The sequence below is a fragment of the Ursus arctos genome, unplaced genomic scaffold (genome assembly GCF_023065955.2).
Source record: "Ursus arctos isolate Adak ecotype North America unplaced genomic scaffold, UrsArc2.0 scaffold_19, whole genome shotgun sequence".
Taxonomy (NCBI): domain Eukaryota; kingdom Metazoa; phylum Chordata; class Mammalia; order Carnivora; family Ursidae; genus Ursus; species Ursus arctos.
In genome coordinates this window covers 36336117-36353255 of record NW_026622863.1, presented here as the reverse complement: position 1 = coordinate 36353255, position 17139 = coordinate 36336117, and the positions used below count along the sequence as shown (strand labels likewise).

At 56.1% G+C, this 17139-nt stretch overlaps 1 protein-coding gene across 6 annotated transcripts in view; it reads right to left on the bottom strand.

The window, feature by feature from the left end:
- Positions 1-304: 304 nt before the first annotated feature.
- Positions 305-17139, bottom strand: part of PLEKHF1 (pleckstrin homology and FYVE domain containing 1) — a 26604-nt gene continuing 9769 nt past the window's right edge. For all 6 annotated transcript variants that reach the window (XM_057314289.1, XM_048223848.2, XM_026484241.4 and 3 more), the window contains exon 2: positions 305-17083. In XM_057314289.1, coding sequence (XP_057170272.1) covers positions 16227-17083 — 857 coding nt within the window. In that variant the 3' untranslated portion in view covers positions 305-16226. The remainder of the gene's footprint in view (positions 17084-17139) is intronic.

Here is a 17139-nt window from a genome sequence, read left to right as displayed (position 1 = left end):
AAAAATCTTCGTTTATTTATTTTTGAATAGGTAATACCAGCCTGGTACTTAGAAGCCTCCAGAGGACACAATGGAAAGGCAGGGCTTTCTCCAGCATGAACTCTGCCCCAGGCCCCTCCCCAGAGACAGCCACTGTACCAATTTCATGTGCATTCCTAAACTCGGTTTTTTAAATAGTCTTTGAAAACAATTCATTTCCTTTTATTTCTCAGTGTGTATTGATGAAAGCATAGAAAAATCCAGAAAAGGATAGTGAAACCACAATAAATATTATCACCCAGAAAATCACACTTAACACATTTGGTATGTTTTGTGCAAACATTTAATGCAATGTAGGTGCATTTCCAATATATTTTCATTCTTCCTGTTTAGACCTCTTTGAACGCTTTTACCAATTAACATTAAATAACATTTGTGAGTTAATTTAAAATTCCTTGTAAACATGTGTCATGGCTGTATACTATTCCACCCTACTTAGCCCTTTCCCTGCTGCGGTTTTCATTGCTGCAGTGAACAGTTTTGTGCTAACATTCTTTTCGTATTTTAGACTCTCATAGACTTTTGGATAGACTCCTCAAAGAGAAATTGCTGGATTAAAAAGTATGCAGTATTTTTCAAGGTTGTTATATTCAGTCAGAATTCATTCTAGACAGTGATGTCGATAACTCACTCTCCCTGCCACGGGGTTTGGGGTACACATCTCACTGCACCCTCACCAAGAAATAGGATGATAGTGTCTTAAGCCTTTGTGGATTTGATGGGTGACTACCGACATCTTGGTTTGGTTAGTTTTTCTTTGCCAATGGGGGTGACAAGACCAAGGTCACCTGCTGATCGCCATCTTCCCAGGTGGTGTTGAAAGCCCCCCAGGCCCCCGGGGGCTGATTCCCAGCAGAGGGGGAGGGGGCCCTGGCCTGAGCAGAGGGCTAGCTGTGGGCTGGCCCCCTGTGGCTGGCAGGACGGTGGCTGGCTGGGCGGTGGCAGCGGGGTGGCCAGGAAACAGCAGGGGGCTGCCAGCAGGGCAAGGCGGCAGCTGAGGGGGAAGCCTTGGTGGGGGGACCCGGTAATTATAGAAAGAAGCCATCTGTTCTGGGCCGGTTATTAACCTGCTTTGGGTGTTGATGCGACAGCGACGAGCAAAGATGTTTCCAGGCAGATGGTGTATTTTCAGCTGGAATGAACTTTCTTATTTTTCTGTTTTTTGAGATGTCTGGCTTGGAAGTAAGCATGACTGGGGTGTGTTGCAATGCGGGGGTTGTCAGGACTGGGGCTCCAGGTTAATATCCAGGCAGCATCTGTTACGTAACAATTACTTGGCAAAACTAAATACAAATGCTGGAACCTATAAGTGGTAGGGCCTGAGGAAGAAGACACCGCACTGGCACGCAGAGCATATGCACACACACCCACGGCACGCGCACACATACGCACGCGGAGCACGCGCACACGGAGCTCGCACACGCGCACAGGGAGCACGCGCACACGGAGCACGCGCACACGGAGCTCGCACACGCACCCACAGCACGCGCGCACACAGAGCACGCGTACCCGCACGCACGTGCACACATACGCGCACAGGGCACGCGCACACGGAGCTCGCACACGCGCACAGGGAGCAGTGGAGAACGTACATGGTGATGCCGTCCGCCGGGAGGGTGATTTGAAGAAAAAAGTCACAGGAACCATAACTTTGTATATACTTTGCAGGCAACACATTTCACTGCAGGGAAAACACTGCCATAAAAGAAGATAAGGATACTCACAGCACGGCTGTTCACGGCAGCAGGAGAGAACGGAGCCGGCCTGGTGTGAGCAGCGGGGACAGAGTGACACCGCCTTTGTGCCGATGTCATAGCCAATCTAATAAGTAGTACACGGGATTGTATATGAACTTCGGTAGACTGCGCCACACCCATTATTCACCTCACAGCAATTTCACACGTACGTCCATGCGATGGGGGAATAAAGAGAAAGACCGATTGTAGCAGGTGCTGGGGACCCTACTGCTTCCAGGGCAATGAGATCAAGGCTCGGAGGAGGCAGTGCAGGCAGCAGAGAATCTCCAGGTGCGGGCATCTTGTACCTGGGGATTCCAGGGCTGAAAAATGGGCATTATTTACGTGTCCCTACACCAAACAAGACCCAGCCTGGTCCCCAGCTCCCAGGGGCTGCCTCCCCAGGACTGTCAGGCCGCCTGGACTGGGCTCCAGGCTGTGTCCTCATGGGCTGTGTCCTCACGAGCCTACCTCGGGGGCCCTAACTCCCCTGGGACACAGCCCCGCTGTAACACGCACCTGTGAGGCTCATCCCCAGACGGCGGCACAGGTGCCCATGGACCGTAGCAGGAGGGCCTGCCATGCTGGGGCCGCTTTGGATGTGGGGTCCTCTCACTAGCGTCTCTCCAACAGAATCTCATACAAGCCACAAATGTCAGCCACATGAACAATTTTAGATTTTCTAGTAACCACATTTTTAAAAAGTAAGAAGAAACAGATGAAATTCATTTAATAATATAATTTAACCCCAAATCCCAAAATATTATCATTTCAACATGTAATTGATATAAATGATTATTGAGGCATTTTCCTTTTTATAAATATTAGGTCATTGAAACCTGGTGCTTATGTTTTTACACATGCAGCACATCTCCATTCTCACCAGCCACGTGTCAAGCCACGTGTGGCCAGTGGCAATTGTATCAGGCCTCACAACTCTGTAAGATACATGATAGAAAATGTAAAGATGAAAGATTTTTCTTTTCCACATGGGTTGCCAGTGATGTGGACATCTCCCCGTAAGGGCCGGGAACCTCTTTCTGTCCCTTCTCTGTTCTGAAATTCAGCATCTGGGCTTCTTGGAGGTCAAGAGCCGCTTGGATGGTGTTGGAGAACAGAATTCTGTGTGCCCCAAATTCATATGTGAAGCCCTAACCCCCGGTGTGATGGCATTTAGAGGTGGGGCCTTTGGGAGGTGATGAGGGTAAATGAGGCCGTGCTGGGGACCCCCAAGAAGGGATTAGTGCCCTTATGAGAAGAGACACCAGAGATCTCACTCACCACCTCTCTGCCCTGTGAGGACAAAGTGGGAGAACAGCTGCCTGCAAGCAAGAGCTCCCATCAGAACCCAACCTTGCTGGCAACGTCTTCTGGGGCTTCCAGCCTCCAGACTGTAAGCTATCAATGTCCATTATTTAGTTAAGTACAAGTCCATTGTCAGGTTAAGTACCCAGTCCTTAGTACTTTGTTGTGGCTGCACAAGCCACTGAGACAGAGGGGGCACTGGGAGAGTCCAGGACTTACTGGTGACTCCCTCCCCACCCTCTCTAATTAGACTGAGGGGCAATGGCATTGTCTTCCTGTCCTGAGAGGACAGGCTGGCCTCTGCATGGCTGAAGACCTCCCCCCTGGATGACTGTGGCCATCCTCAGGAGAGGGCGGCTTGCTGCAGCCACTAGGAGCCAGCCTTGTCCTTCTGCCCCAGCGCAGGGAGCCCTCCGAGGACTCGGATCCCTCCACTCTCTCCCTCTGCACCTGTTCCAGGTCATCATCGCTAAGCTCAGAGGGGGCTGCAATGTAGCCGGCAAATATCCTGCATCTTCCCAGCCCACGTCCTCTCCGGCTCACCGCTTCTGCCAGCTCCCAACCCTCGTCTGCCGCTTCTCTGCAGTGCTGACTTGGTGCCTGTGTCACTGTGGAAAGCAGAGAAAGTTCACTGCTGATACCTGTGCCCATCTCTCCTCCTGGTACTACACACTGACCTTGACCTTGACTTGTGCCAGCCCCTCCACTCGGGACCCCTCTCCCTCTGGAGGCCAGTGCTCCAGTCATTCTCCTCCTTCCCTTTCATCACCATTCCCAGCTCTCTGCAGGGTGTGCCCAGCTGCAAGCACACCTGAGTTATTTCTCCCAGAGGAGAAAACAAGAAAAATTTCAACAGGTTATCAGGACAATTACACGGGGAGAAATTGTCTTTTCAACAGATGGTTCTGGGACAGGAGTATAACCACGTGGAAAAAAGTGAAGTTGGACAACCCCCTGTCTTATACCATATAAAAAATTAACTCAGAACAGATCGTTTCTTAGATGAAAACATGAGAATAACTCTTTATGACCTTGTATGAAGCAATGGTTTCTTAGATAGACACAAAAATACAAATGACAAGAAAATAGATAAATGGGATTTCATCCAATTAAAAACTTCTGTGCTTCGAAGGACACCATTCAAGAAAGTGGGGGGAAAAAAAAACGCAGGATAGGAGAAAATTACAAATCAGTATCTTATAAGGGACTAGTATCTAGAATACATAATGAACTCTCACACTCAACAATAAAGAGACAAACAACCCAGTTCAAAAATGGGCGAAGGATTTGCATAGACATTTCTCCGAAAATGATATTCAGATGGCCAATAAGCACACGAGAAGGTGCTCAACATCATTAGTCATGAAAACCACAGTGAGATGCTGCTTTTTTTCCTACTCTGATGGCAAAATATAAAAGGCAATGACAAGCGTTGATGAGGTTGGGAGGAAGTCCGGAACCTTTATATGTTGCTGGTGGAACGTGAAATGGTGCTGTTGGAAAACAGTTTGGCAGCTCCTCAGAATATTAAGCATAGAGTGACCATACGAGCCAGCATTTCCTGTCCTAGGTACGTACCCCAGAGGACCAAAAACATGTCCACCCAAACCGTGCATATGATTGCCCATTAGCAGCATTTTTGTAACAGCCAAAAAGTGTTCACAACCTGGATATCTATCATCTATACATTGTATACATTGTATAAAACATGCAAGGGGATATTATACAGCAATAAAAAGGAATTATATTCGGATACACGCTACAACATGAACCAACTTGGAAAGATGCTAAGTGGACGGAGCCAGTCACAAGAGAGCACATGGTAAAGGACTGCACTTGTGTGAAATGTCAGAACAGGCAAATCCGTAGAGACTGAAGGGACATGGCTGGTGGTCAGGGACTGGGGGAGGGGAGAACGGGCAGTGAGCTCTCACGGGTGTGGGGTTTCTGTCTGGGGTGGTGAAAAGCCCCTGCAGTTAGGTAGTGGGATGGTGCACAGTGTTGCGAATACACTAGCGATGGCCGAATGGCAAACTTTAAAGGGTGGATGGATTTTATGGGATGTGAATTTTATCCCAATGACGCTGTTTCAAAAGCAACTTTTCCATCTCTAGCCCTCGCTCCATGTCTGTCTTGCCCTTTGCAGTGACATTCCTCGGCTGATTCGCCATGCGGCTCCTGTTCTCTGGGTGCTTTCCAGCAGCCCCTGCTCCCACCGCCCCACTACATGGTCTCCGATCACGGTGGCCTCCTTGTAGGCGACCACTGCACCTGACGTCCGCATTACTGGTTCTCGGTCCTCCTGCCACCTGACCACCCCCTGGGCGGCGTCTGGCAGGCTGCTCCCTTATGCTCACCCCTGCTACTGCCCTGGCCGGGCCCTCCTCCGCCTGGCTGGCTGCTCCTCCTTCTCCACCACTGCTGCTCCCACGTCCAGTCTCTCTCGTCCCTCAGCCCAGACTTCCCTCCTGGCTCCAGTCCCTCCCACACCACCGCCTGCTTGGTCTCCAACTTCACACTCAGAAACTGAGCTCCTGGTACCCACACTGCCCACTCAAAACCACAACCAACAACCAACCACCACAACAAACCGGGCCCCGCTTCCTCTCCCCTGCCTCTGGGTCATCTCCGGCCACTGTCCCCCGCCCTCGCTCTGCCAGCCACACTGGCTCCTCCCAGCTCCGTCACCAGGCTGGGGCCACAGCCACCCCAGGGCATTTGCACTTGTTGCTTCCTCTGCCTTGGATGCTCTTCTCCCAAATATCTGCCTCATTTCCTGCAGGGCTTGACTCAAGTTCACCTTTTCAGGGACACCTGGCCACTCAATCTGGGATTGCAGCCACCCAGCCCTCACCGAGCCCCTCCCTGCATTGTTGTTATCTGTAGCCCTCAGTCCTTCTAACATCCTCCGTTATATACTTGTTCCCACCCCACCCCCACGGAGAGGATCCACACCAAGGAGAGCGATGAGATCATCTCTTCAGAAAACAAATAACAGACGAATGAATAAATAAGATGTGGTGTATATATATATACAATGCTATGTTACTCAGCCATCAAAACAATGAAATCGCCATTTACAATGATGTGGATGGAACTAGAGGGTATTATGCTAAGCAAAATAAGTCAATCAGAGAAAGACAATTATCATATGAGTTCACTCACATTTGGAATTTAAGAAACAAAACAGGGATCATAGGGGAAGGGAGGGAAAAGTAAAATAAGATGAAATCAGAGAGGGAGACAAAGCGTAAGAGACTCTTAACTCTAGGAAACAATCTGAGGGGTACTAGAGGGGAGGGAGATGGGGGGATGGGGCAACTGGGGGAGGGGCATTAAGGAGGACAGGTGGTGTAATGAGCACTGGGTGTCACATGCAACTGATGAATCACTGAGCTCTACCTCTGAAACTAATAATATACTATATGTTAATTCATTGAATTTACATAAAATACACTTTAAAAAAAGGGAAAAAATGGATAAAGGCACATCGAGGGAGCTGAGCTAACGAGGGGTAGGCACGAGTGTTGCCACTGTGCGCCCCTCTGGGTTGGGCATCTTCCTAGAGCTGGAAAAGACCCCAGAGATGGGAGAGACTACACTACCCTTTTCAGTTGTGTCTGTGGTCTGTCTCTCTTCACCAGCACGAGCTCCATGAGGGGAGGGATCTTTGTCTGTCTGCTTCATAGCTGTGGCCGCAGTGCTGCAGGTGCTCAGCAAACACCCGTGGAAGGAAGGAAGAAAAGTAAAGGGGGCGGGCAGGTTTCCTGGGGTTTCATTTTCCATCTCACCTGTGTGCGGGGCACCAGCTCAGTCTCCCACCCCTGGCTCTCCCAGCGCTGCAGGAAAGGCTGCCTCCCACCCGCCCGGGGAGGGGAGCTCCGAAGTCAGGCTGGTGTCTGAGCCCTTGTCCGCGTGGCCCTCCAGAGTCAGTGCAGTGAGAGCCCTACCGTAGCAGCTGCTGCTGGGGAGGGGAGCAGCTGCGGGCTCCTCTGCTGAGGGGTGCGAACTGGTGTAACTGCTGCAGGGAACGACCAGGAAGCACCCGCTAAAGCAAACGTGTGTCTGTCCTGTGGACACAATAGTGCCACCCCTACCATGCACCTGGAGGACTGAGAGCTTCGTCCACCAAAGACCTCTACGGGCACGGCCCCAGCAGCTTTCTTCGTGCCAGCTCCCGACTGGAAACAACCCAAATGCCCGCCCACAGTAGAGCGGACCCCCAGTTGTGGAGGGCTCCCTCAATAGAATATTCCACCCCTTGAAAAACACCAAGTACAGATGCTCACGGCAACATGGGGGCATCTGACACACATAATTTGAACAAAGAAGTCTGGGAAAAAATGCATACAATAGGATTCTATTCATAGGAATTAAAAAAAAACCAACAACAACAACAAGGGAAAACTTTGGTGAACACCAGTCACCCTCGAAGGCAAGACCCTTGGGGAGAGCCCGAGGGAGCTATCTTGCCCTAGGAGGTGCCCATGTGCTTGCACACTTCTGTGCGTGCGTGTGTGTGTGTGTGTGTGTGTGTGTGAGTGAAGTCTCACTAAGCTGAAGTCTCACTGACTTAAGATTCGTGCACTTTACTGGATATAGGTTAGACCTCAATAAAAAACCCCGAAGTCCCAGGGGGTGCCCCAGATGGCTGACTGCCCCCACTTATGAACTATGTGTCCCCCATGCTAATTTCGTCCTCCTAGTGCTCTGAAGACTTATTGATTTTCCTAACTGCTCACTCCTTGACCTTTGGAGAGGAGATCAATGTGCGAAAGACCTTGCACCGAACAGTGGAGGACCTGGGCGCTCTCAGGAAGCCCCTCCTCGCAGAGCTCGGTGTTTCTGCACCATTGTTGTCCTAACTGGACGACTGGATGGGCTTTGTTTCCCCAAATCAGGTTTGCATCTGAATTATGTTTGTTCCTCAGAGTTTTGACTCATGTGATAATCAGCTTGTGCCTGAGTGAGATGTCGCATTGTTTCTGACTTGAATAAAGGAAACAATCACTGTGGTCCATTGTGCTTTTGAATGCTCTGTTTTCATATCTTGGAGCCGTTCATCATTGGGTGGGTTTCTCCCTAATTGAATTGAAAGCTGCACAGTGTCTTTGCGACAGCCTCTGTCTGGGATGAAGGTAGGGCGCCCGAGCCCCTTCCCAGGACCCTCCTGAGAGCCAGGCTGTGACCCACTGCCACGTGACTCTGGACCACTCCTCTCTGCACAGGTGGGAGAAGTGAACATGGACCCTTACAGCCCTCAGTACGTCCCCTCAGTCCTACCAACTAGGCGGGTTGTTCTGATCCAGATCCTGTCCTCATGTCTAGAGCCAGGATGTGGATGGCTTAGCTGCGTGGGAGGAACAGTCCTGTGCTTGCCTTTATCCCCCCCCCCACCACTACCACATTCACACACTCCGACACCGCATGTGGGGGGCTCCCCCCACCAAGCAATTCTCCGCAGCCCCAGCTCGGGGTCCTACAGTCCAGTCTGGTTCTGACACAATCTCCCTGATGTTAGTGCAGATGCCACACACAAGACTGCCCCCACTTCAGACAGCAAGCGCAGTCCAGGGTGTCACCTGTCCTTGTCACTGACCAGCTATAAATCAGGGTTCCCGTGATGCCCTCCTTGGGCTTGATGATTTGTTTAAAGAGCTCACAGCACTCAGTGAGATACGCTGAGCAGTTTATCGTAAAGGATGGGATAAAGGCTACAGAGGAGCGGCCGGGTGAAGAGACACGTTGGGCAAGTTATGCCGGAAGGCTGTGAGCTCCCCCCCAGGTGCACCACCCTCCCAGCACCTCCCCGTGTTTGCCAACCCAGAAGCTCTCTGAAGCTTGTACTCCTGGGGTTTTTATGGAACCTTCATCATGTCTGATCATTAGCTCAGTTTCTGGTCACCCTCCCCTTTCAGGAGAATGAGGGTGGGACCGAAAGTTCCAAGCTTCTCATCATGGCTTGGTCTTTCTGGTGCCCACTACGTTCTGCCTCATTACGACACAAGGCACTCCAGTCACCCGGGAAATTCAGAGGTACTTGGGAGCTCTGTGCCAGGAATTGGGAGTAGAGACCACTGCTTTTTTTTTTCTTTTGTATTATTTCACGCCAGGGAGTACCAGGGTGTGAGTACCCGAAGGAAGAACATACAGAGAAGCCACAGGTGCCCAGCACCCCGTGAGCCCCCTCCAGCAGCAGGGGGCAAGGAGCTGGGAGCTGGGCTCTGTTTCAAGGTGAGCACATGAGTGCGGAACAGAAGGGCGTGGGGGGCCTGGGCCTGTCCTGGGGGTGATGACTACATCCTGGCCCCCAGCCAGACTCCCTCTCCCTGAGAGCCTCTGCCTAGACTCCATCTCTTAGACCAGCTCTAGCTCAAGCCTGGGGGAAAGAGCTAAGCAAGTGGCTAGCTTGGCCCACAGCTGAGAGGGTTCCAGACGTTCTGGGTGGGGGTGGGGACTCCAGGAGGCTTGGTTGGGATACAAAGGAAGGCATTTTGGCATTTTAAGAATGTTGGCAATTTGCAACTGCATAAAGTTTTCTTTTGCACAGACAAAGGGAAAATTGTGTGTGTGTGTGTGTGTGTGTGTGTGTGGTTTCAGAAGCCTGGAAGCCTGTTCCCACACCCCGGGTGTTGCTGTGGGCAGCGAGGGGTCGCAGTAAGCCCCAGAGAAACAGCAGGCAGCAGCACCGGTGATGGGCTCCAGGCACCCAACTCCCCTCCTCCTAGCTTGGGCACTTCTCTGAGCAGAACCGCTCTCCAGAAAGGCTGTGTTTTGGGGTCAGAACATCTGGCAGGACCCCCTAAAGTGACACTCCAGGGATTGAAATTTCCCCTTGTTTTTGCCCAGAAATGTCTGGCTTGGTCTTCCCTCCAGCCCCCTTCTCTCCCTCCCTGCCCGCCTGCCAGCCTTTCTGTTTTCAGCATTGGAACATTCCAGTCAGAGCTGGGCTCTGTGGTGGTGAGGGGAGCCAGCAGGACATAGGACTCTGGGAGGACACGGGACAGGGCTCTGGCACTGCCCCTGACTCGTGAGTGTCAGGGGTGCACCTGCCCCGGGGGCCACGGCTTCCCAGCCCCAACAGTGAAGGAAATGGGGAGAAGCACCTGAGAGCTTCCTGGATGTTCACTCTCCCTTCCTGACTGTGAGCCCCCTCCCTCACTCTCGATTCCTCCCTTCTAGACTTCTCCAAAAGCTAGTCTGATACCGTGACGGGGGGAGTCTGGGAGGGCAAAGTAGGAGGCAGGCTGAGAGAGGCGGGAGGGGTGTGTGCACGCGTGTATGCACAGGGCTCGCTGTCCGTTGGGATAAGGACTCTACCTCGCAGCCCTTGGCCCGGGCCCATCTCTGTGGTCTTGCCTGAACCACTCCCTCCAGGGCCCTACAGAAGCTCCTTCAGGGCCCCAGTGCTCCACAGTCTCCCCCAGGTTGGGCCTGGGTGGTCTAGGAAGGCGCAAGAGGGTGGGGGACAGGCAAGGGTCAGGAGAGCCCCCCGCCCCAATGCTGGGCTCAAAGGCATGGGTACAGGCACCAATGGAGGCAGGACTAGCTGGTTAGGGGAAGCTGATGGGGTCAGTTTGGACGCAGTGGCTTTGAGGTTCCGTGACCCCAGCATCTTGCCAACACCCCCCAGGAGCTGGGGAAGTCCCAAGGCCACCTTCCAAGAAAGGCATCTGCGGAACCCAGCTGAGAGTTGTGGGGGCTGCAGGTGAACGATGAATGAGTGGCCCCTGCCCTCGAGCAGCCCAGACTTGAAGGCCCACTCAGGCACCTCATGACGGAGGGAGGGTGGGAGCCAGAGCTGGAGCTGCAGATGCTCCAGGAGCACAGACGGGACAGCCACGCTGCCCTGGGCCAACCGGGAAGGCTGCAGAGGGGCGGTAGCGGCAGCACTGGGGCCGCAGGGAGGGCCGAAGTTCATGCACAGAGGGGGATGCTGCGTTCAGAGTCAGCAAGTAGCCCAGAGAAGCCCAGGGTCTGGCTATGTCCGCCTTAAATCCCTCCTCTTGCCCCAAGTTCTGTTCTCTGGGCCCAGGTCTCTCGCTAAGTCTGCCCAGGGCTAAGGCCGCGCACACACGTGGAGGCCGTGCGCCCCTTCACGGAAGGAGCCTGGCTGCAGACAGAGGCAGGGAGACAGCTGGCAAGCACTGAGGGAGGCTTCGGGCAGCCCAGAGTCTGCTGGCGCTCAGTGTGAAAAGCCTCAGACTCGGAGGCGGCCTCTCCCCTGCCCACAGGCCTCGGAGGGTTACTTCCTGCAGGCCTGGGTCAGAGGCCGGCCAGCGGAAGTGGCTGCCTTGGTTTGCGAGAGTGGCCTGAGAGCCCCAGGATCCTGGCTGAGAATTGGGTCAGTCTTGCAGTCACTCCCCACCTGCCCGGTAGCTGAGCCCGGCAGGGGCCCTGACTTCCCCTGCAGACTCCTTCTGGCTAAGTCCCCAAGAACAGGCTGGGGCTGGACAGAGGCCAGGCCAGCTGACATCCTCTAAGGCCAACCTGGATGATGTCCCCCTACAAACAGGTCTGACGTCACGTCTCCATAAAGCTCTGCCTGGGAGGGGGTGGATGGGCGCTTCCTGTCCCTGCTGACAGGGCAGCGGTCAGAGTCTGGGGGAAGGGGCTGCTCCCCAACCCTCCAGAAAGCCAGGGCCGCCAGTTCCTCATGCAGCACTTGACCAGAGGCTCCAGAGTTGAGGCTCAATTGCCATCTCATTATCATCTCTTCTGCCCCAAGGCCCCCAACCTCATTTCTTATTCGATTCATTTATTCAATTCACAAACGTTCAGTGTCAGGGGCAGGAGGGGATAGTGATCAAAAGACCCAGAGTCCCAGTCCTGGCGGAGACCACCGTCCTCTTTGACAAAGTCGTGCCTCCCTGGGGCTCAGCCAAACATCACCTTCTCCAGGAAGCCCTCCCTAATCACACTACTATTCTGGGAGCTCTGGCCATTGGCTTCGTCTATCCCTCTCTCAGGACTCAGGCCACATCCCCTTCAGACTCAGGATGGCCTTGTGTGTAACCTGGCTCTGCCTTCCTGGGACCAGCAGCCAACGGTCTCAGTAAGAGGCAGTCAGTGTCACCATCAGCATCACTGCCCCCCCCCCCCAAATCGTCATCAAGGAAGGATAAGATTCCTCCAGTCCCGTCAACCCCTTGTCTGGCTCCCTGCCTCTGACAGTGCCCAGTTGTGAGCAGCGCCCATGCCAGCCGGCCCTATTTAAGAAAACTCAGCATCAAAAAGTCCCAACAGTCAGAACTCCCAGGTAGGGGTCACTGGCTTAGTGCCTGCAGAGGCCTCCCTCAGTATCCGAGTCCCGCAGGACCACTGCAGCCCTGCCCTGCAGGGGCAGGTCAAACTCTAAAGGGAGGCCTGCCAGTCAGTCCATCCCCGAATGTCCTGAGGTCACTGCTGAGACTTCCCTTTCCACCTGGAGAGACTTCAGTCAGGACTGATGCCACAGGGGTGCTTCTGGCAATGCTGAGGTGGTAGGGGGCTCCAGTGCCCCTCAAATGCACGGGCCCCATCCTTGGACCCTCCCCGTGGACCCTCCCCTGGCTGGTCTCTACCTCCTAGGATGAGGGGCAGGGCAGGCCCCTCCCAGGGCTGGAGGTTCAGCCTCTGGCAGGAACACGGAGTCCGTGCACAGCTGGGAGGAAGGATCCCTGGGCTGTGGAAGGGAGCACTTGGCTGCCAGGACAGTGGGTTCCCGGTCCTTGCCAGGCCTTGTAAGCAAAGCCCCAGGAGAGAGCGAAGGCTGGGACATAGGCCCAGCAGACCCAGCCCTGCAGCCAGACCTCAAGCTTCATTCTGGGAAGAGGGAACATCACGAAGAGCAGAGGCATGACTCAGCTGAGAACTCGCGACCTCCAAGCGCAGGGGCGGCGTGGTGGCCAAGGGCAGGGGTCAACTGTGTGGCCTCAACTAGGGGCAGCTCTGGAGCCTCGCAGGACCACACCTGCTGGGGAAGTAGATGAGAGAAAGCAGAACCCCCAGCAGCCTGGCGGGCGGCCAGCCCCTTCTCAGAACAGCCTGGGGGGCGGCTGGAGGCAGGGCCTAGCCTGACCCATGACCCAAGCCAGGCTGACGAAGCTGTCCCTGAAGGGGACCAGACCTAAAGGAGTCGGAGATGGGGTCTCCTGAGGCAGCACCTTCCCTTCTCGGGCCCACATCTTCTTTTCTGTGAGGTCTTGCTTCCTCCCAACCCACTCCCCTCTGGGCTTCAGTGGCCGGGGGCGCTGACCATCACCGACCTCACACACGGGCCCAGGGCAAATGTTTAGCCCGTGGCATTTATCTTGCTTCCCGGCACACCATCTGCTGTCATCCAGAACAGGGGAGGGGCCAGCCCTTTAGGAGGAGATGGGGACAGCCAAGGCTTGCCATCCGCCACCCACCACCGCAGGCAGACGTGGCCTCAGTGGAGCCTAGCTCCCCTTTCAGGGATCCTAGGAGTCTAGGGAGGTTGTCCAGCCACTCTCCCTGCCTCAGCCATCTGCCCACAGCAGTCAGGCCAAGCTCTGGAAAGCAAAGAGCACACTTGCCGCCTTGTGGAAGGTTCCAGTGGCTCCCGGCTCATCTGAGCTGGCCCCACCACCTGTCTGGCCTCAGTCCAGCCATGCTGCTCGAGAACGCCTCCTCTCCTCAGGGCCTTTGCACTTGCCATTCCCTCTGTCTGGAACGCCACCTCCCCAGCTGGCATTGCTCGCTCTTTCTCACCATTTGCGGGGAGCTCACCTCCGTGGAGTGCTGCCTTCCACCTGCCCACCATGTCATGCCTCAGTCCCTGTCCCCAGGACTGACACCACCTGCTCCCATGCCTATTTGTCTCCTCGGCTAGAGGAGAAACCTTGAGTGGGGACCTTGTGTGTCTCACCCACGGCTGTGTCCCCAGCACCTGGCATGGCACAAAGCAATGCATCCGCATGAATGAAGGCCCCCCAAAGCTTGTTGCCACTCAAGCCCTTGAGTCCTTGCAGGCCCTAATAGGTGGGGGGTACAGGGGAAGCAGGCCTAAGGGTCCCGGGCTGAGGGCTGAGCCAGCAGCTGCCCAGTCCTGGTGAGGAGGGCATGGCTCTCCGCCACCTGCCCCACACGCCTAGGGTCTAGTCTGTGCCCCTGTGGCAGGCCCCTGCAGAGAAGGCTGGCAGGGCCCAGCTGCAGGCAGTCCTCCTTCCTGTCCACAAGAATGCTGCCCGGTGCTTCCTCTCCCACTTCACCAGGCACGGGAGGCTCCAGGGGAGTGGGGCTGTGACCAGGAGGCCAGGGGTTGGAGCTGGGCACTCCCTGCCCCAGCACCGGCCCTGGGGGGAAGGGATGGCACTGCCTGGCCCGGCTATGAGAGGGTATCTGATCCGTCTTCAGGAAGTTGCCCCTCACCCCGTGACCTGTCCTGCCCTGAGCCCTCTGCCCAGGCAGAACCAGCCTCGACCAGTTTGTGTGGCTCAGGGAGGCCAAGGGCTTGAAAACCAACCAGTTGTTCTTGGAAGCACCTCTGACCCTCCCCCGCCCGCTCCCTCTGCCCTTGCAGGAAGGCCACAGGCAGGCCCTGATGCCTGGCGCTTTACCCCTTCTGCCCTCCCTCACAGGGGTGGCTCCCCTAGCTGCCCCTGGGAGCCAGAGACCAGCTGAATCGGAGGTGGTCCTCTAACCAGAGCCTCAGGGTTCTGTCTGTACAAGAGGACTTGAGAACTGGCCAGAGGGCGATTCTTCCCCCAGGGCCTGGAGCCTGGTGAAGGGGTTTTGGGCATGGTGCCATGTGAGCCAGGGGAGGCTTTCCTGGTCCCAGAGTCACTACTTTCAGCTGACAGTGACTTCCCCCTCCGCCACGGTGGGCTCTGGCCAAGGTCAGCCCTGCAACAGGGAAAAACCAGAGCAGAAGCAAATCGGGAGACCATCAAAGGACCCACGACCATGTTGCCAGCTGTGGGCCAGGCCTCAGGAGGCTGGCATTCCAGCTCTAGCCCCAACACACTGGCTCTGAGCAAGGCCACTAACTGCCCTTGGGGCTTCCCCACTCAGCGACACCGTCCCCAGGGGCAGGCCAGGCAGGAGGCCGCCTGGGAGAGCTTTAAACCGGGAAGGCCCAGGCAGAGCCGGACAGGCGGCTGTGTGTGTACTCGCTGCCCATCCGTTTAGATGACTCACACCAAGGGAACAGGGTTACAGGTGCCGGGCCATGGGCAGAGCACGCAGGTGGACGGGGACGTGTCCTCGGGAAGCAGCCCAGGTGTGGCATGAATGTCTGACCCCACTGTGCTGCCAGTGTTCCTGGGACACCCAGTGTGGGGGACAGCTGTGGACATCTGCCACCTTGCATGGTTTCAGCCCCTGATGAGCTGTGTCTGAAGCAAGACACTCCTGAACTTTTTGACCACGTGAGTCAGTAAACGTTCTTTTTATTGTTAAATCAGTCTGGGTAGGGTTTCTGTCACTCTCAATGAAGGGTTCTAACAGAAAACACTGCTTTCCCCTGCCACAGGGCGAGACAAGGACAGGACCGAGGGGCATCAGACACCTTGAGAGAGGGGAGATGGGGCCAGAGGTCCGGGCACGTGCCCTGGACCCCGGGGAGCCAGGCTGCAGTCCCACGCCTGGCGGGCACGGCAGTCTCTTGCCTGGCTCAGGGCGAGCCCACATGCCTGGCCTGAGAAGGCCCAGCCAGCCGGGCAGGTGGGTGCCAGCAAGGTGCATGGGCAGACCTGATTTCCAGCACTCCCAGTCTTCGCTGGGGGTGTGCTTCTCTGGCAGGCAGGTGCTGGGGTGCACGGCCTCTGGCGACCTCCCCCAGTCCTGTCTTCCCTCTGGTCCTGAAAGGTGCCCGGGTTGTTTATTTCAAGGCATCCTCTGGGACCACAGCTCCTAGGGCCAAGAAAAGGCATTTATTGGCTCCTCAGAGGCCAAAGTGTTTGGAGTTTGCGAAGTGGAAAGAGAATTACCTGAAGTGAAAAGATGGGTGCCAAAGTCCAGCACAAAGGCACCCGGGTAGGAGAGAAAGAGCCATTCCCACGGCCCCTGCCACCCGCGGGGCCGGGTCCTCGGGGTGGAGTGGGGGGCAGCCCGGGAACTCCGCCCTCGCAGGGGCCTGGGCCATGGAGGCCGCTCGGGCACCCAAGGGACCGGGAGGCCCTGCCCCACAGCCACGGAGCCCGGTCAGCTGTGGAAGGCTGACCAGGAGACGCCCGAGGAGTAGAACTCCACGCGGCTGGGCCAGTCGCCGTCCCCACTGCCCTCCCTGTCCTCGTCAGAGTCCTCATCGTCCCCGCTGGACGCCCCACAGACGGCCCCCGTGAGGTAGGCGGGCTGCCCGGGGGACCCCACGCCCGGCTCCTCCTCCTCCTCCTGCCGCTTCTGGGCGGCCAGCTCACGGTAGCAGAGGCTGCAGACGCGCAGGGGCTTGGGCGACAGGCGCGGCAGGAGGAAGCGCTGGCGGGAGCACTCGGCACAGACCACGAAGCCACACTTGCGGCAGTGGTGGCGCCGCGTGAGCGCCGAGAAGCGCGTCTGCGTGCAGCGCATGCAGATGTCCGTGGCCTTGTCCGGGATCCAGGGCGCCGCGTGCTCCGTGCTGGGCTGGCGGCCCGTGGCCAGCAGCTGCCGCCGCACGCACTCCTCGATGTGGCTGATCCACTCCTGGCGCTCGGTGGTGGAGGCGGCTGACACCACGAAGGACTTCTTGGCCGTCTTGATCATCCAGCGGTTCTTGGCCTGCAGGGTCTCGGGCAGCGGCTCGAGCGTCACCTCCTCCAGCGGGATGATGTGCTGGCTGCGGTACTTGCGCTTGCTGAGCACGATGCTGCCGTACACCAGGATGTCGTTGAACAGGAAGAAGATGCGTGGCTTGGCCTTCTTGCGGCACTCCTTGGTCAGCACGCCCTCGCCCAGCAGCACCCGGCCTGGCAGGGCCAGCGGCTGCCCCGACGCCCCGAAGCAGCTCTCCACGGCCGCGATGCGCTGGCTGTTGATCTCCGTGTTGGCCAGGTAATCCACCATCTTCTCCGGCAGCCCGGCTGTGGGAGGAGCGGCAGGTGAGGGTCCAGCGGGGGGGGGGGGGGGGGGGGGCCCG